This window comes from Sinohyriopsis cumingii, chromosome 6, assembly GCF_028554795.1.
Source record: "Sinohyriopsis cumingii isolate HCF-2022 chromosome 6, ASM2855479v2, whole genome shotgun sequence".
Taxonomy (NCBI): Eukaryota; Metazoa; Mollusca; class Bivalvia; order Unionida; family Unionidae; genus Sinohyriopsis; species Sinohyriopsis cumingii.
In genome coordinates this window covers 86,967,190-86,988,033 of record NC_142966.1, presented here as the reverse complement: position 1 = coordinate 86,988,033, position 20,844 = coordinate 86,967,190, and the positions used below count along the sequence as shown (strand labels likewise).

Sequence of the window (20,844 nt, the reverse complement as noted above, 5' to 3'; positions counted from 1 at the left end):
GCAAAGCTTTTTCTGTGATCTATTCGATATAAATGTCACCATCCAGAACATTACCTTAATCAAAAATCATGTCACCACCACAATCATCATCAAAATCATCAACATCACCATCAACAACTAATATGAGAGTATTTAAAGAGTATGTGTTACTTGTATTAAACGATGTTTATTTCAGAGGGAATCTTCCTAAAGATTATTAAGGGAATGTACTCTAGAATACATTCATATTGAAGCACGTGGGTCTAAAACCCATGCGAACATTCGAGTCTTTACATCAATAAGCATGCGCTATATTAAACATTAGCTAAAATAATAATAGACTGATATTCATGTAATATCTTACATGGGTACGGTTATAAATACACAGACGAAAAGGAAAGGACGCATATCCTGAGCATTGTGGAGGCCTTCGCTACTATTGCCTCCCTCCCATCTAATTTTAGAAACACTGATATGAATTTAATGAGATAACCACGCTATATAAACTGTGTTTGTTTTAATCAGTCTCATTCTCTACACCTTATAAGGTTTGAATATGTAATCAATCCAGCATTATCAGTAGTCTATTTTATATCTGTGAGTTGACAAAAAGAACCAAAATTACTAATATATTTAGGCGCACGTCATTTGGGTTTCCTGGTTTACATTGTTGTCTCTTTATTCCAAATGGGTCGAAGTCTCCATTTGGGTACATTTGAGTATTGGATCAGTCCAGCTGCATTGATCTGGGTTCAATAGGCACAATCTGGGTGAATTGCTACACCTTTCGCAACAGTCTTCAAGCCACTGAGTTTCCATCATTTGCCATCAAAACCACATAATGCGAGATCAAAAGATATTCAGATTGTTTTCTGGGACGTTCTTATTAGACGCTTTACTATGTACCATCACAAATTGTCTTGCTAAATTGCATTGTCAGACTCCGCATCAGTAAGCAACAGCCTAACGTTCCAGTATTGTTTAAGTGAAAATATTTGATCCATTTACAAAGTCTAAACTGTTGTAATGGCTATCTTTCGACCTCATCCAAACTGTTTCGTGGTTTTGAAGTTTAAAAATGAGTTGAATGCGTTGGAAACCATGTGTTATCAACGTTGCTTCTCCGTAATCATACTTTTGTTGAACCAATCAAATCAAACGCACACATACCTTCGACGTTTGTTAATTACGTATCTTTGACCAAATTACTGTTTTCTTAATATTTAATACCCCTAAACTATCACAAATCCTCTCACATTTGTTTCACTTTCATTAAAAAGCGGCTACGAAACACCAGAAAGTGCTATTATATACAAATAATACGAATATAAAACATTGTGGCTTCCAATTCTTACTATTCAAATTGGCAGGTGTGCTATACGGAAAGGAACACAGAATTTTCCGACACAATATATACCAGTGGGTGCAGAGACAAGCATGTAAGTTTACTAATGTTGATAATGTAGCGCGAACCGTTAAATTATCTCTGTGTATGGACGATTCTAAAGAACCCTATTTTTAACCGGTCGGTTTTTAAAAAACCCTTATTGGTGTTTTTCTCGACTTTGTAGTGTAAAGCAGACATTGTTTGCGATAACACATTATGTCTTCAAGTTCACTCACTGAAAGTTTCTGGGATGCATGCTTATCAAACGTTAATATTTGAAGTCGATTTGTACTACTACTTTGTTTCTAGGGCATTCCTATCGGCAGCTCATTGACTGCACACAGGTACACAAGGGGGTCTATAGTAGCACATTTTAAGATATAGATAATACAGGTTTTAATAACATAAATCAGGGCAGCTATGTTTCTTAAATGGGAAACAGTGGTATCGCCATTGTCCACGTATCATTTCTCCCAGTGATACATTTTAATATCTGACCAGGAAACATATACTATAAACACGATTTATCTTCTAATTATAAGGTATATCGTATCTTACAATACAGAGAGCTTTATCGTGTGCATTATGAAAACAAGACGAAATATTAATAGAATTCTACTGATAATTTCCTTCCTTTCATGTAAGTAACATTCTCGTTTCTGTTCAGGTATGTCATATTTTAGAACATTTGAAGCTTTAAAATAAAACTGTGAAAACTACCATATAGTTGAATTTCCTTTCGCATTTCCCAAGAATAAAGTGATAGCTTTGATTAGAAAATTTGTAACACAAACTTTCAGTTCAATTGATATTACCACATATTGATATATTACGCCACCACTTAATGACTTCAGTTATGCTACAATCGACGATCAAGTCGCGGACAGAATGGAAAGCGTCTGAAAAAGTTTATACTGTCTGGCAATCATGAGAAAGAATGCTGCACAATGGATCTATGCAATGCAAAAGGTATCAACGATTATGATTCAATACAATATACTTTAACAGCTAATTATGGGCCGTCAGTCAACCGTTTTCACTTGTACAGTGTTCGCTTTGTATCTTACAACTACTTGTATGATTCAGTTACTTACAAATTCTGAAACTTTCTTTTTTTCCTCTTTCAATTTTCCGATAGTAAAACAATGAATATTTGAAGATGACAGCATACTTGCATTCCATCTCTATGATCCTAAGCTCAATCGCAGATGTTGGCGTATACATGCCCATTCATGATCATTTCTGACCCCCACTTTCTCCATTTCAAAGATCAATGATGCCGATAGTACTTTACGTTATTTGTTCACACTTGCTTTTAAAACATTTGTATCACTGATTCAAGTTTATAAAACAGACAAATGTATAAACGCTGTATTTATTTTTCGAAAATCATCACAAAAATACGATTGACTGTAAAATTATGTTAAAAATGGTTGCCTTTCCGTATTTGTTAACAGTATGTATCGATATGAAACATTAAATAAATCTTTTTATGTATTCTCACTATATCAAATAAAGGTTTATTTGTATGTGCCTCAGTTATAGCTACTTTAGTTATTTTAGGCATTTTTCATATTTATTATTATTAACATTATTATTATTGTTGTTGTTGTTATCATTGTTCATATAATACTTTGCTGCACGAAAATCCCTTTTTTGACATAGAGGAAAATGAGGTATAATAATCAACGTCTATAAAAGATCATAACATTGTGTTTTCTTTTTATTTCAGGACGCACAATGATCACTTACACCACAAGCTCTGGTCTAGCTACACTATCCACATTCACAAATTTAACAACTTCATCAGCTTCCACAGCAATTACAAGATATACCACCACCGACTCAACAACGACAGGTTCTCTGTCTGTCTGTCTCTCTCTCTCTCTCTCTCTCTCTCTCTCTCTCTCTCTTATGAATTTGTTACAACCAAATGGAAACTAAACCTCCACTTTCCTACGCGAAGATCTGAAAGCGACCGCTTAGAGATCATGTTCTGTTGACCTATGAACTAGCCAATGGAAATACAGTTATTGGAAATCTAAAAGTGAATTAAATCGTTCCGGACACGTTGATGTACTTCAGCCATACTGCTCATCCACCCAAACGCGAAGTTATAAGACTTCCTCTAATTGGCTGATAAATAATTAGCGATTACGGTGATAAGATAGATCACCAAAACATGATCCCTAAGAACACGCTGTCAGGTCTTCATATATGATATTGAAGATATGATTTTAATCAGATTGGAAATTGGTAGAAAATATATTTATTTGTAAGGGATAAAGATGTTTATTTGGGTTTTCCGGAGGCGAGGTTTCATAATGGTCAAACTTTAAAATTTTGATTTTTATTGCATTTAAGAGGAGAGATATTTAAATGTTTCCTCGCAATACAACTCAAATTATGACCTAGAAGATGTTGGACACGGGTTGAAAAAAAGAGGAAGGTTCCTACGTGTCCTCAACTACTGGTACTAATACTACTCTGACTAATTACAGGAAGTGCTTTTACAGGCTTTTAAAATGACTAACTTCAAAAACGATGTTTCCTGAATTCTTCAAAAAGGGTGTCATTTAAATCTAGTATTTTTCGTTCAAGGCATACTTAGGACATCTTGCCTAGAGATAATGAGAACTCATCCGAATAGCAAAAGTGGTGTATACAAGATAATGCCTGGCGACAGGAACGAGTACATCGACGTCTTCTGCGATATGGATACAAACGGTGGGGGTTGGACAGTGAGCATAGTTCTCTTACTTGATCCAATCAATATAATAAATTGCCAAAAACATATCTAAAAGGTTAACTGGATTTAGCCAAAGGTATTGTAAAGCAAAGGCTCTAGTATAAAATATTTATTCGAGTAAAGGCATACGAAGACGACAAGAAAAGTCTAATTGTCTTACTTTAAAACCGATATATATATATATATATATATATATATATATATATATATATATATATATATATATGCATATTACGTTCTGAGGCGACGATGTCTCTACTAGAACTAGACAAATTGAGTCAAATAGCTGCTCATAAATTTCAATAACAATCAAAGCCATTGATTATGTCACCCTTTTGGTTATTGTCATACAAAATCGAGGACCAAATATCATTAATTTATTACCTGCAGTCAAATGGTACATGCATACATAATGGACACACGGAGATATACCTCTCCGTCTCTGACTCACCAGATATCCTTGCAGTTACACAGAGGTTTTAAGGCATTTGAGACAACATATGCCATATTGTGTATTTTTAGCTATGTACAAAGCTAATGTATATTGACATGGACCGCTCCTGTGGCCTAGTAGTTAGAGCGTTCGCCTCGGATACGGAGGTCGCGCGTTTGAAACCTGGTTGAGTCATACCAAAGACTTATAAAAATGGTGCTAGCAGCTGCCTCGCTTGGCGCTCAGCATTAAGAGGCTAGTGCTAGGTTTGTTCGGCCTGGTGTCAGGATAATTTAACAGATATGAAAATGTTCTTAATAATTTATGTTACATTTATGTGCAATTTAATGCAAAATTGGTATTAAAATTAAATCTTTTAGGTGACTTAAAAAAAGCCTCTGAGGTAAATTGAAACTTTTGCACTCATATGTCTTAATCATATATATTCATATATCCCTGGTATATATGTGATGTTACTTTTAATCCTTTGAATATATGTAGAAATTTAATACAAAATGTTTCGTTTAGATTTTGGTACATGTAAACACGTCATGCAATTTGTGTACTTTTAATATCATGCAAGTTGCATGATTGTACACAGCGTACCCAAAACCCAAACCTTGTAGAATTATGATTGCTAAGGATTTAGAAAACTTAGAATAGTACAAAATAGTGTCACGTATCGGAATTTATCTAAGACCTGATTTTTTATCAAGAGCTATCCATCCTTTCTCAAAGCCCAGCTCCTTCAGAGAATGCAGAGCATATATTTCCATACCAACGACATATGTGTCATCTGCTTTGATCATAAGGACATTGTTACACTCCGTCACGTCATGTTTAGCATGTACACAAATGCGGATATCCGTTTTTATGAGAACAGAAATGCAAATTGATGTTTTAATGGATGGGGACAATTTATCCATTTGTGACGGATATCGTGTTGGTATTACATATATGGGCTATAATGTCTGAATAAAAATAGTTGGGATTTGTCATTGAATTATCACCACTGAAGATGCTTTGCCGATTTCTTGGAATTTTGCTTGTTATTCTTACCCTTCTCTTACCTCGTTGAGTTTGCGTGGAAGCTGTTTAGGCGATGAAGCTGGATGATAAATCTACGTCAAACACAATGTCAATGCGTTTGTATTTGGTGCAGTATACATCTTATGTGGGAATGACATTCATCTTGGCGCGCACAGCAACTACCTTTGCTCTGTTATCAGAGTATGCACTGATGTTAAACCATTAATAATGAGAGCATTTACGTTTGGCTCACTGTTTGCTATTTTCCCCTGAGCCTCAAGAATGTCAAGCAGCAGAGATTTGTGACATACGGAGAGCCTAAAATGTGTTGATCAAAGCGACTGGAACGGACTTGTTTTTACACTAGATGAATTCATGTAGGTCACACTGTAGCACTGACATAGGATGAAGATTTGAGAAAAGAGTTCGCAGTCAACCATCGGTGTTTTTTGCTTAAGGTGACTGGAAATGGTTACTTATTTGAAAAATGCGGATTTGTTCTTCTTAGTGGATTGATATAGAAAACATTAAAGAATGATTTAAATTGCTACCAACCTCTCTTGTAATTTGTTCCAACGGTATTCTTAGTTATTGGCAATATCATTTGTAGATCATGCTTGGCGGTCACTTGACTCTTTTTCCAAAATGTTAAATATGTTCTGCATTACCTCAGTAAAGTATGACTAATTAATTATCTCTGGGTTCATTTCATTTCTTCATGGTGGCTGCTGACGGTTGTATTTTCAGCTCATGGTGCTGCCTTGTACTCTGAGAAATATGGTTCCCCAGTCATATTTGATGACTGTTTTGGTGCTTGGTCAATGGACATTGTTAGAATATACTGAGTCGTGCGTGTAAAACAAAGGTTCCCTTGTGAAACTCGTTCGCTACCTGTGGATGTTGATGCTCCAAGAATAGGAAGCCACCGTGCAAAATTGAAATTGTTGTTGGCATAAAAGTATTGGATCTTTTCAAATAGTGCATTACAGTTTCACGGTACAGTTTAACGTTTCATTCTCAACATGACAGTATCTGTATGCAAGTTGTGAGCTTTACTTCAACACAAGATACCAAGATCGGAACTGAGAACTCTTCTGTATACGTCGTTTACACCCGTCACCAAAACTAATGAGGTTGAATGAGTTAACTACTACTTCGCTGCATTATTCAGTCCATGATGTCTTCATGAAATCGTAAAGATTGCTTCTTATTATCTGATGAATTTGTGTTTTCTTGCAGTAATTGGCGCTGACGAAGAATTCCGCAATTTCTTATGAGGTTTCTTCTGCGTCAACAAAACGATATTTCGAAGCAAGGTTCATATCTCAATATATAATCCTTCAAATATGGGGACAAACTTGTTAACTCCATAGGACTTAGGACAGACTGTTCTGGAGTAATTACATGTTTTTTGTCTTGAATTCATAGATGCAATACTACTGTGACTCTGACTTTATCTTTCACATGCTTTATGCTGACAATATAATGCAAGTTATGTCTGAGAAGAGGCGACATTGATGAGATGGTGACTTTAAATTTCTGGTTTCTTTTCCGAGAAACATAGTGAGTTTATCGCGATTTCCTAACAGCATCGTTCTCAATACAATTTATATTAACATTCTCAAGTAATTCATACTCGGCTGAAACACGTCTTTGCAACCTATTACATGGCATCAACAAAACAAATGGTTCGTGATTTAGGTTAATTAGCAGTATTCTGTGTGAAATAGTGTAAACGAAATTCATTTTAACACGAACAAAATCAGGAACACTCATGTTCCCCTCCTGCTTCAAGTTTGGGTTTGGTACCATCGACCGAAATAAATAGATTAGGGTAACATGTCGTACCGCCATATATTATGTATACAACTTTTACCTCTTACCTATTTGACAAAACAACGGGAGCGTTTGTTGTTTTAGTTTAACATTCCAAAATATTTCACAGTCTTAAAACCATGTCTAGGTGATATTTATGGTCGTTCTTTAAATATTTTCTACATTTTAGTCGTACATTTCATTTAGAAAGACTTCGCCATCATGTGTGTCAAATAGAAAGTATTGTAGATCATTTGGAGAAAAGTAATTAATTTATTTTCTTGATCCCTTTAAGTTCTTCGAGAAATAATCACTGCCGTTTACTAGAAAATAAAATAAGCATAAACATAAAAATACTTCCAACATGTACGTGGCATTTTAACTTGCCTTAATTCGTGTTCAATGCATGAGTACAAATGCATGAGTACAAATGTACAGTTTGACTTCTGATATCCTATTTTGTGGGAATAATTATCTAATATTTGGACCAGCGAATAATTATCGGGTAAAATTAGCTTTAAATATAAATGCTACTAATGTCATAATGTGCCATCAGCTGGTGGATATGATTCTATGATCGTACAAATGTTGAGTCTAGAACTCATCATTGCACTCTTCAATGGTGTAGGAAAATATCAGTCTTTTAGTAAATGTGCACAAAGGTGCTAAATGCTACTGTTTGTAAGAATAAAATCCAGCTAAAATTGGAGAGAGATAAATGGGACAAAATTTATTTTCGTAATTTAATGATCCTACAACACTATTATCGATAACTGACAATAAGACTGCATCAATAACTACAGTGTGGCAGGCGAAGCAGTAACTGTTATTCTGCAAAACGAGTTATTCAGTCATTGAGTTGTTGAAGATTATAAGGTCACCGACTCTTTTGTATTATATTGTGGCGTCAAAACTACGCAGCAGCAATATAAGGTATGGTGTAGTCAGCTGCAATACATTCATGGTTTTATTCAACAATATGACAGTTACATTTCTTACATTCATGGCAGTTATCTCCAAGTTGTAAGATGTGCTACTGCACTCATATTGCCATTGCGTACAGTGAACTTTCTCCAAATGATAACAATTTCAACTCCGCACAGAAATGGATCCTGCTTGAAAACGAGGCTGCCGCGAAACTTCTGTGTTTTCATTGCCAAATATAGGTTACATGCTGATGTTGTCTTCAGTAAATCTCCATACTGTCAAATTAGGTGAATACTCAGCGTTATAATCCTTTACCAAACTAGGCCAAAGTCGACGACACTCCGCATACATTCTGTTATGTAATTTATCAACATTTGTCCAGCATCAACTTTTATTATCCTTTTCCCTTAGGAATCAATAAATATTATGGGATATATATATATATATATATATATATATATATATATATATATAGGGCCCTGGTTGGCCGGGTTGTCTAATGCGTTCACCGTTCCGGATCACTGCCATCTCACCTCAGGTTCAGTTAAAATGGGTACGTGAGAAAGTCTGCCAGTAGCTTCTCCTTGGCCTATCTTGTGCTGAAAAATGGCGTGAAACCCTACATCAACAACACAAAACCTATAATAACAATAATAGCAGCAACAACAGCCTAATATATATTAACGAAACAGAGACAGCTATGTTCATTTTCATTGAAATAACAAAAAGAGAACATTATAAAGAATTAAGTTTAATGCAGTAATTATTGAATCTTTTTTCGTTTATCTTAAAGTACTTGATATCTATTCATTTACATTGCATGGAAATTTATACTAGAAAAACTAAATCATCGGCAGATTCTTTGCTCTAACGAATGATTTTTTATTTTTTATCATCATTATTATTATCATTATGATTATCATTATTATTAAAAACACCCATCTTACATCCATTTGAGCAAAGTTTATGTTGTTGTTGTTGTTGTTTTAGGGTTTAACGCCATTTTTCAGCACACATTAGGCTATACATGGCGGCCAGTATTAATGGTGGAGGTAGAACCCGGGAAAACCCCAAGAAAACCCCAGAAAGATCCACCGATCCACGAGAAGCTACTGGCAAGCTTTCTCACATACCCACATTGGCTGAATCCGAGACTCGAACCCACGCAGACAGAGGTGAGATGGCAGTGATCCGTAACTGAGAGCACTTTAGACCATTGGGCAAAGCTTATGCTGGTTAAATAAAGTTACTTTATTTATACATATATGTGTGTATGGGTGTGTGGTTTTGGGACGTAGTAGCAAAATATTAGAGAACCAAGATCGATATATTACACGGTGCTTTATTTTTTGTGTCGACATAACTGTAAATATATTCAAGTGTCAATATGAACGGAAATCATATTTTACTCATTTTGATATATTCCGCTGTCTCTGTTCACAGGTGTTCCAAAGGCGTGTTGATGCTAGTGTGTCATTTGACCAGAACTTTGCAGCATATGAGGCCGGATTTGGGAATTTGACAGGCAATTTTTGGTTAGGTACAGTATATAATGTGCATAAGATTTTGCGATATATCAATGAATTTACAAAAATCTTTGTATTTTGTTCAAAGAATATATTACTGCCAGATCACGATATAAGAGATTAAAGTTTTGCACAAACAAAAAGATAGTCTACACGATGGAAGGATAGGTACATCTTTTTGTTACTAGGGAGCCTACAAAATATGTATATATTCCATTTAAACAATACAATTTCAATTGCGGACAGAAGATTTTATTGTTGTTGTTGTTGTAGGGTTTAACGCCATTTCTCAGCACACGATAGGCTATGCATTACGCCAATATTAATGGTGGAGGAAGAACTCGGGAAAACCCTGGGAATAACAGCCGAACCATGAGAAGCTACTGGCAAGCCTTCTCACATACCCACATTGGCCGAATCCTAGACTCGAACCCACGCAGACAGAGATGAGATGGCAGTGATCCGTAACGAAGAGTGTTTTAGACCACTCGGCCACTCGCAGCCCCCAGAAGATTTTAATGCAAATAAGGACGACGTACGACGACTATTTAGACTTCCTCATTTCTATACGACAGGGAAAAATTGAAGGAGTATCAGCTACATGTCTCATACAGGCTTACTTACTTTAATATCGTTGGTACAATGTAGGCAAGCAATTTGAAAAATAAATTTATTAATTGCCATGGAGACATTAGAAGTTGGTATATCGTAGGAGCTGCATGTTTCAATTTATAATATGTACGTGTCAACGGGTCTCAAACTTCAACTAGATAAGCGAAATGAAATGTGAAAAGAAACCTTTGCTGTGTTCGGTTACCTACGCGACGAGACGAAGCTTTCTTTGAGGTAACTCAGCAAACTTGAATCACAATCACAATCAACAGTTTATAATTTAACATCCAGACATGTATCATGCTTCACAGGTAGAAAGAAAATTTTGGTAGAGTCATAGTCCATAGGTATCAAGATCACTTTATCGAGACATAGTTATCGGTATACAATCATACCTACAGAACATTGACTTCCGACTCTGCTGCGGACGAACAAAAAAGACATGGGCTACATATATATTATTAGTGGCTTTTCAAAACTCATTCACTGTAAGGTTGGCAATAAAAGGCTGATGTTGTTGTTGTTGTTGTATGGTTTAACGCAATTTTTCAGCACAAGATAGGCTATACATGGCGGCCAGAATTAATGGTGGGGGAAGAACCCGGGAGAACTCCGGAAAGAACCATCGACCCACGAGAAGCTATTGGCAAGCTTTCTCACATGCCCACACTGGCCGAATCCGAGACTCGAACCCAGGCAGACAGAGGTAACAGGCTGATGAGAGGCTGATTCTGATATCAAGCTGCCCAATTCAAACCATCATTATACAAAACTGTTTATATCAATAATTACAAATAGACTGAATATATTCTGTATTGGGTTACTTTCTATACTGGAAACGATTGATAAAGAAAGTACAGAACGATATGTCTAAGCCAAGACTATTATTATAGCCAATAACTAGTTTTCTTTTCATACATTCACTAAAGTTTGTCCACAGAGGAGCACAATACATAGTGCAGCAATAAGATTTGAATAACCTAATTTTGATATTCAATGAACAATTCTTAAATTTACGTAGAAGCATGTTTGTTCGAGTACACAAAAATCGGTAAATATGTAGCCTACCTAACATGTTGAATCTCTGCAAACTTAAACCACCTTTGGCTACGTCATATAAACGCTACAAGGATATATCGTTATCCCCACGTTCGGGGTTATTCCATCAGAAGAATGCTTTTCAGTCTGCGAATACGTGAAGGGCATCTTCTCAAACATGCCGCAGAAATAAACGTAGCCTGCAATGTGAACGACTGATGACTTTACAGTGCTACAAACGGGTCACACATGTGTATCAACGAAATAATGTCTTAATGAATCGTGCACAGAAGACAGAATATCTCGCCGAGTAATCTTGAAAGATTCATATTTGAGATTATGGTTCTAACTTTGTGTGAATTATTCACGAGCAGTCCTGCCTACCTTGTTTATTGATACAACAAAATTCTCAACCAAATGTTGCTTCTAAAGACTGGTCGAAGCTTGTCCTTTACCAGAAGCATATCACATCGCTTAATAAATCGCTTAAGAAATATATTATCCGGCGACTCATATGGCTTGACGGGAGACTTCATAATAATGACTCAAGGCAAAAAGCAAAGTTAATCAAGTAGAAAGCCAGCAAGATAGAGGTAGTACATCTGAGAACTCAGATGAATAATACACCTTTGGCCTGCGAACTCGAGATAAAGTCAATTCTCTAAAACCAAAACAACCTCACACAGTGGTAGAAGTAGATGGAACGAAAATAGAAGTACTAATTGACACATGATCAAGCATTAATGTTATGGATGAACATACATTTGCAAAGCTGACGTCTAAGCCTGAACTGCAGAAAACAGAGACAAACGTATTTGCATACAGATCAGAAACGAAATTACATATAGCTGGCAAATTTCAAGCCAAAATTGAAACAAAGTATAGGATCACTACAACTCCATTCTATGTAACGAAAGGAAACTTTGGAAACCTACTGAGTTATGAAACAAGCATACAGTTGCAAATAATTCCAAGAATCTGTGCTACAGTGAAGAGTAAGTCTGAAAAATTGTGTAAAAAGTACCCAGATATGTTTAAAGGAATTGGAAAACTAAAAGACGTACAGATAACCTTCACACTGATGATACTGTCATCCCTGTAATTCAACCCCATCGACGTATTCCATTTCATATTCGACAGAAAGTTGAAAAAGAGTTGGCAAGACTTGAAGAATTGGACATTATCGAAAATGTAGACGGACCAACTCCTTGTGTATCTCCAATTGTGGTTGCTCGCAAACCCCAAAACCCCGACGAAATTAGGATCTGCGTTGATATGCGTTTGCCCAACGAAGCAGTACTTCGCGAGAGACACCTCACACCAACAATAGATGACCTTATAGCAAATCTCAACGTTGCAACCGTATTCTCCAAGCTTGACCTAAATTCGGGTTACCATCAACTGGAATTGGACGAATATTCAAGAAATATTACAACATTCTCAATTCATACTTGACTACGAATATATAAACGTCTCATTTTTGGAATATCATCTGCAGCGGAAATATTTCAAACCACACTCCGTACAGCACTGGAAGGACTATTAGGCACAAGGAACACTAGCGATGACATTCTAGTATTTGGTCGCACTCAGGAAGAACATGACAAAAATCTAGAGTCTACATTCACTCGCATAAAGCAAAAGGATTTGACACTAAATAAACACAAATGTGAGTTCAACAAAGACAAAATTGAGTTCTTTGGATACATTTGCAGCAAAGGTGGAATTTCTCCAGATTCGAAGAAAGTGGAAGCAACGAAAAGTGCCAGTACTCCATCAAACACATCAGAAGTACGCATTTTTCTAGGCATGACAAACTATGTGGGACGATTTATTCCAAACTAGGGAACAAACAACGAACCTCTTAGAGCTCTAACCAAGCAAAATAAACCATGGGAATGGACTGAAAAACACGAAAAAAAAGTTTGAAAAACTCAAAAAAGATCTAGCTAGTAACACAATAATAGCGTATTTTGATCCTATTAAGGAAACACAATTAATTGTAGATGCAAGTCCTGTCGGTCTAGGCGCGTTATTAACCCAGAATGGTAAGGTTATTGCCTACGCCAGTAGAGCACTTTCAGATGTGGAAAAACGATATTCACAGACGGAACGAGAAACACTAGCAATAGTCTGGAGTTGTGAGCACTTCCATCTATACCTGTTCGGTCATACGTTTAAGCTAATTAGTGACACAAGCTCCTGGAAGTCATTTTCAATAATCCAAAATCACGACGCCCTGTAAGAATCGAGAAATGGAGACTGAGATTACAAGCATACAGTTTCAAAGTAGTTTACAAGCCAGGTAAAACAAATGCAGCATATTACATTTCGCGCGATCCCAAGACCGGAACTGAATGCTGTAAACATTCTGAAGTTGCAGAAGCTTATATTCAATTCATATTCGTCAATGCTGTAAACAAAGCCATGACCTTTGAAGAAATTCGGACGGCTACTTTAGTGGACCAGGTCCTTCAACATGTTATCAAATCAATAGAATCTGGAAACTGGAAACATTCTTACAATCAAAACATAGCATTGGAGACATTTTCAAGACTCAGACATGAACTTACGATCGTTCCAGTTGCAAATGGTTTTGTCCTACTGTGTGATAGGAAACTAGTAATACCAAAAGGGCTACAAAAGAGAGTGATAGAGCTAGCACATGAAGGCCATCAGGGCATAGTCAAGACAAAACAACTTCTTCGTGAGAAAGTATGGTTTCCCGGTATTGACAAACAAATAGAGGATTTCTATCAAAGTTGTATACCATGCCTTGCATGAGCACCGAAGCAAACGACAGAGCCGCAAAAAATGACAGTTCTACCAGACAATCCTTGGAGTCAAATTAGCATGGACTTCAATGGTCCTTTTCCGTCATGAGTCTACTTAATGGTACTTGTTGATGACTACTCAAGATATCCAGTAGTTGAAATTATTAACTCAACATCTGCAAACACAGTCATTCCGCAACTTGACAAAATATTTTCAATGTTCGGAATACCAGAAGTTGTAAAAACGGATAATGGACCTCCATTCAATGGACAATAGTTTACAAAGTTTGCCGAATACATGGGATTCAAGCATAGGAAAATCACACCTTTATGGCCTCAAGCCAATAGCGAAGCAGAAAGGTTTATGAGGACAATTGGAAAAACAAAGCTGGAAACAAGAAGTGTACAACTTTGTACGCAATTACAGAGCCACACCTCATGCAACAACCAACAAATCTGCAGCCGAAATTCTGTTTGGACGAAAAATGAGAACTAAACTCCCAAATATACAAATCAAATCAAACGACAACGAGACTAGGAAAACCGATACTGAGAAAAAGGAAAAGATGAAGAGCTATGCAGATCAAACTAGGAGAACTAAGAAATCAAATTTCAAAGTTGGAGACAGTGTTCTAGTAAAACAAGAAAAGCGAGACAAGTTGTCAACTCCATTCGACTCCAAACCATATGAAGTTATCAACAAAAAGAGATCAATGATAGCAGCGAAAAGAGAAGACCATCAGATTACTAGAAATTCGTCATTATTCAATACAGTAAAGAATTCACCACATATTCCACCACCTGATGACCAGACATATGATACAATAAATCTAAAGAAAGATGGAGATAGATGTAACACATATCCAACATCCGGCCTAGCATTAAGAAGATCATCCCGAATCAGAAAACAACCAGACTACCTAAAGGATTATGTGTGTGAAAAAAAATATAAACTTTTAGAAGTTTTACCACATACATTGTGCTGTATGATATTTTGCTTATAAATCGTGTAGTGTGCTATAACTGTAAACAGTTCTGCAGACCTAGATAGTTAACAATAACACGTGTGTCTCATCAAATGACAATTTAGTTTAATGTAGTAAATTTGAACTCTACAATCAATCAAAACCCATAATAGCATTAGGACTAAGCTGTGAGAACTGTAAACCTACTTTACCCAGTTCCAAGTTTACCATTATATACATCAACAAGAAAAGAAAAAAATCAAGAAGCACATTATGTGAATTTCTGTTGTTAAGAAATGCATATTTATTATCATTATGACTAATTCGAAATATACTGAACTGATTTTCAATTTAAGAATATATATTATAAATCTGGAAGTAAAGGAGGAATGTAGTGTTCTAGAAGCAGTACTATATGGTAATATAGACTTCCCCACTGCTGAATCAGCATGTTTAGAGATTGGAGATAAGGCTGACAGATAGGGTGCTAGATGTAGGTCAGGCAAGCAAGTCAGTTATAGTTTGTATGCTATGGAATAAACATGTGTTTGTAGAAACAGGTCTTTTCCTCTCTGATTACAAAATCCAATAATTACACCACTGATGTGTATAAAGTTGACATACAACAGTTTCTTGACTATTGAATGGACAACAGTGAAAATTAACTATAAATTAGATTTTGTATACGTACAGGATCAGTCTTGTCTTTTTATTTTTATCATTGTTTTCAGTTGTTCTGTAATGAATTATACACGGTATTTCTAATTTATCGCAATGCCTAAATACCCTGCAATATGACGCTTCCTATGGTTTCGTAATGTTACAGCTGTAAACACATGATTATAAGAATTTGTATGTAATTTCCTGTTTCTTAAAGGTAAAGGTTTCGTATCAAGAGCAGATTGTTAATAAAAATTAATCACAAATTGCATACGTTCCGTGTTACTTTGCCTTCTATACCTCCACAAAAATATCACCCCGAACATTCATAATAGCAATCCAGCATATCTATCTGTCTGAACAGTTAAGTGATCTTAATTTATCTGCTTCCAGTTCTTGCATTGCCCACGCTCTGATTATGCTATGCTCATATACACTTTGTGAACTGTGATCGCATGAACGTATTGGAGATATTGCGAGTCAGAGGCCTTTTTTGCTGCTCTAATTTGACGACGATGATGATGATAATTAGATTATTATAATTTTATTATTATTATTATGATTATTGTTAGTAGTAGTAGTAGTATTAGCACAGTTGTAGTAGTAGTATATACATGACATGAAAATCGTATATGTATCTGTCGACTATATGCCTGTAAGGATAATTACTGCATTCGTTAAAAAATAAACGAGAAAACATGAAGAAACATATTCGACTTCAATATTTACTGGCTATAAATTAATGAAAATGATAATATATAAGATGCTCGAATCTCTCAAGATAAATGTATTGCAAATAAATATACTTGAGAAAATTGCTAAACAAATAACGTTTTATGGCGATACTATTTATTCACATTCAATGAATATAATTATAGTTTAAATATTTTCAATTGAATGATAAGCCTAATTTAGTATTTACTTAACGAATGTCGACATCTGGTTTGACAAACTAAATATACTCTGTAACGTGAAAACTTAATTGGTCATATGAATGGTGCCTTATGGCAAAGAAACTTCTTAGCATGAAAACGAAATCATGTTGTTTCGTCGGAATTTAAAATATGTTTATCCACAACTGTTGATAAAGGTACAGCACATTTGCGAAACAATAGCTTAAAAAATAAGTACCGCGAAAATATGAGGAGCCAGCGTAATTTTCTTTCTCAGACTGGGCCACATGATCTACATTTCTCACAAAGCTATTTACGGTCATGTATTCAAACATGGAATAGTTCATAGCAACAATAGCGAAAGCTGGAAGTTAGATGACATTAAAACACGCTTTATATTTAATATTCTAATATAAAATACCAACAAATGAAATAGAATGCAATTGTAGTTTGCTCCACATTCTTTCTTGACTATATTTTGAAAATGCTGTTACACTCGCATAGTTTCACAAACCATATCCTCTATAATTCCCAGACTGATTCATTTATGTTCTTAAGTGTCGCAAAGTCTTATATATTTATTACAGGTCTTCATGCTCTATATATTCTTACAACGAAGAATGCAACTCTCAGAGTGGATATGACGTCGGCCAATAATACGAAATACTATGCGGAATATTCCCGATTTTACTTAGATAGTGCACCTCTCTACATAGTTCACTGTCGTGGCTATTCAGGAACCGCAGGTTTGTATGAGAGTCAGCTGGCACTCCCAACAAAGAAAAATTTAGTCGAAGACAAAACATGAGAGCATGCAATTATCACAATACACCAGTATTGTTAATATTTGTATATTGCTCAAGCGAATCACGTTGCATATCGAATATCTAGACTTAACATTCAAAACCCGACCTGAATAGTTATTGCACTGATTAATGTGAAAATGTGATTCAAGGTAAATAATGAGTTATTGAAATAAATAGTTTGCTTTCCTCTTATTTGGATGTTGAAGTTAAATTAAAAATCCGAAATATGTGCTGATTGGCTTGCAAAGAATTTTTGTTTTAGCTTACTGAACTGTATTGGCCATTATGAACAGTGTTGCGTGCAAAATAAGCCATTAAGGGTTTCAGTTGTTCCCATAATTTTGTTGTTGTATTAACTTACTCAAGCTGATGATATTATTGAAAAAAGTCTCATCAAGTGGCATTTATTAGATGTACTCGAATTTTATTCATATTCTAAACAAGTAGATCGCGTTAGATTGGATGCAGGTCTGATCACCTCAGATTGTAGCTTTCATATGAAAAGAAGTTAATTCTATCATTACTTGTAAGCATTTCTTAAAGAGAAAATGTCTTTTCTTCTTTAAATAATTATAAACTCTGCATCTAAAATTAGAATTTGGATATCAATTACAAACTTGTACATTTTTTTATTTCTAATGAAGGAGACGCTTTTAACGGGAATAAATACAACAATGGAAATTTTGATGGTACGGCCTTCATAACACCAGACAGAGATAACGCCGTTGGTTGTGGTCACTACTATCATGCTGGATGGTGGTATGGTAATTGTTACAGTGCGAACCTGAATGGAAAATATGTGACTCCTGGAGAGTTAAACTATCTTGGCATACTATGGTTAGACGATTTGCATGGCGCAGGTTCTTTGAAATTTGTTGAGATGAAGCTGAGATAGGGAATCGAATGAATATGCTAACGTAATCCTTCCAGTAATAATTGTTAAGACGATTTCTCAAAAAATTTTTGTTATTTAGTTGATATTTCAAAATCAATCTTTCTCCATTACATATATTTTGTCTATCAATCTTAAATCTCCATACCAGTATAAATACCCATTTTTAAGACCAATCGCTCAATGCATAAACGCAGAAGATACTCGTGCCCGATCCCGATAATGTAGTTACCAAGGTTATAGTGACCGTAACTGTGTCTTTCTTGTTGGGGTATTACGGTTCCCTCTACTCGGCCATTGACAATGCTCCTAGGTAAACCATAGTTGTCACACAACTTTCTCTCTCTCTCTCTCTCTCTCTCTCTGATACATACACACACACACACACACACACATTAATGTGTGTAAAAGTGTGATTTCATAGATCTGAAACAATTCAGAACATTTTCTTTCATACAATTTTCAAGTCTCTATTTTTACCTCAAAATAAAGAGAAAAAAACTTAAAACCAAAATAAGAAGATTTATTGAATCCTCCCTAGCAAGTATTTGTTGCAAGAAAGATTTGTCGCAGATTTCATGCATGGAAAGTTTGTATTTTCACCCTTGTTTTCATTTCAATCAATGTATTATTTGATTATTAAAGACTGGTAACGAAATCACACCTTGATTAGTAATTGTGATTATAAACCTAGATTATAAACCTAGATTACCTTGAGCATTAGCTAAGTGTGCATACAACGAATATATGTCTAAAAGGTTAAAACTGGCAATACAGAATAATGTTTCTCTTTGAAAATGGTGACACGGAAGGCGCCCATTAAGCGGGATAACGACGGGAGTGTTCCAAAAATGCCTAACCTGGAAAGGATGCTGATACATAGGATAGTTTACAGACTCATTGTACTAGCTCAATTTATATAGCAAACCTATGCAAACCCCAGGATATTAATAATTCAATGACTTAAATTTTCTGAGTGCTCATGATCAAAATTATATTGATCAGTATAGAGAAAATTATGTGACCCGCAGCATTTTCTGGATGTACGTGTGTTTTAAACAAGTGTCAGATGCTGTTTCAGAAATGAGTCTTCCAAACTCAAGTCTATAAAAAGACTGAAATTCTGTCGACAAAATAGCGTCTGATTTTTCAGTTGCGACAAGGATAAGCTCCCAAAAAAAATCACTTTTGTTAAAATCTCTCTTTCTATCAACCAATCCTAGCCAGCCGAACCGATATATAATCAAATATATCTATACCCATTTCTGGACTGGTTTCATTTTTCTATAATATTAATACAATGAGTCCTATATCCACCATTGACTTACTTGACATATCAATGAATAATAGTTAGAATACGTAAGTAAATTGGGCGCATTGTTATGCTTTTCAAAGTTAACATTAGTGAATATTGAGTTATTGCAAGATTATGTACACTAATAATAGCTATTGTACATTTCAGGCAACATTTCAGTATGTGAACCCCATTTCGGAAAATCTGACAAAAGTATTAAAATAAAGTTGCCTAATCAAGAGTTACCTTTATTACTATCACCATTTATCTCTCTTCAATTCAACAGTGAACTAAAGTACCACCCTTGTGATATTATGTAATTAATGAGTAAAAGGTCAAGGCGAACATCTATAAGAGCATGTATTATTACAGAAAAGGAGATTTAAATTAGGGAAATTACCTGAAATTCTCACAGAACAAATATAATGTAACATTAATGTAAGGCAGGTATACGCCAATTAAAATACAAAATATGAAGTTCCAAGCCTTTCACGGAATGAAACTTGTGGAACACAAAGTCATGAGGATTCGTCGCCAGTAAGAGGCCTAAAATGGTCCTATATGAAGCACAATGTTTCAAACCACAACTAGGAAATATTACATTGCTGGTTTTAATGAATCTACGAATGGGAGATTGTATAAGCTATATATATATATATATATATATATATATATATATATATATATATATATATATATATATATATTTATATATATATGATTGCATATATTAATCAATGTGCAAAGCATTCATTCTAACATTAACAAATCTACACATTCTAAACACCACACTTCCCCATTACATTACAACAGTTGAAAGTGTGTTCAATATCCCAATGAAAGTCACTCTGATGAATACAACAGGTATTATTAAGTTTGCTTATTATCCAGAAATATTTCCATAATTTTCCGTTTATAGGAAAATAAATTATAGATATATATTTGGAATCACTCGTCAAATTACGCTTCGAGATTGATACCTTTGTACTTCACATTGTATCATGTCTTATGTGATACGCCTTGCATTGTAGTAACATTTTCTTAAACCTCTTTATCCGTTATTTT

At 35.2% G+C, this 20,844-nt stretch overlaps 1 protein-coding gene across 1 annotated transcript in view; it reads left to right on the top strand.

Moving 5' to 3' along the window:
* The window catches only part of LOC149797383 (uncharacterized), a 31,318-nt gene extending 12,275 nt beyond the window's left edge, over positions 1-19,043 (top strand). Inside the window, exons 7-13 of the mRNA XM_089960406.1 lie at positions 1,350-1,418; positions 2,221-2,335; positions 3,099-3,224; positions 3,968-4,107; positions 9,763-9,859; positions 17,375-17,533; positions 18,238-19,043. Of these exons, the coding sequence (XP_089816532.1) occupies positions 1,350-1,418; positions 2,221-2,335; positions 3,099-3,224; positions 3,968-4,107; positions 9,763-9,859; positions 17,375-17,533; positions 18,238-18,488 (957 nt within the window). The 3' untranslated portion in view covers positions 18,489-19,043. The remainder of the gene's footprint in view (positions 1-1,349; positions 1,419-2,220; positions 2,336-3,098; positions 3,225-3,967; positions 4,108-9,762; positions 9,860-17,374; positions 17,534-18,237) is intronic.
* The last annotated feature ends 1,801 nt before the right edge of the window (positions 19,044-20,844 follow it).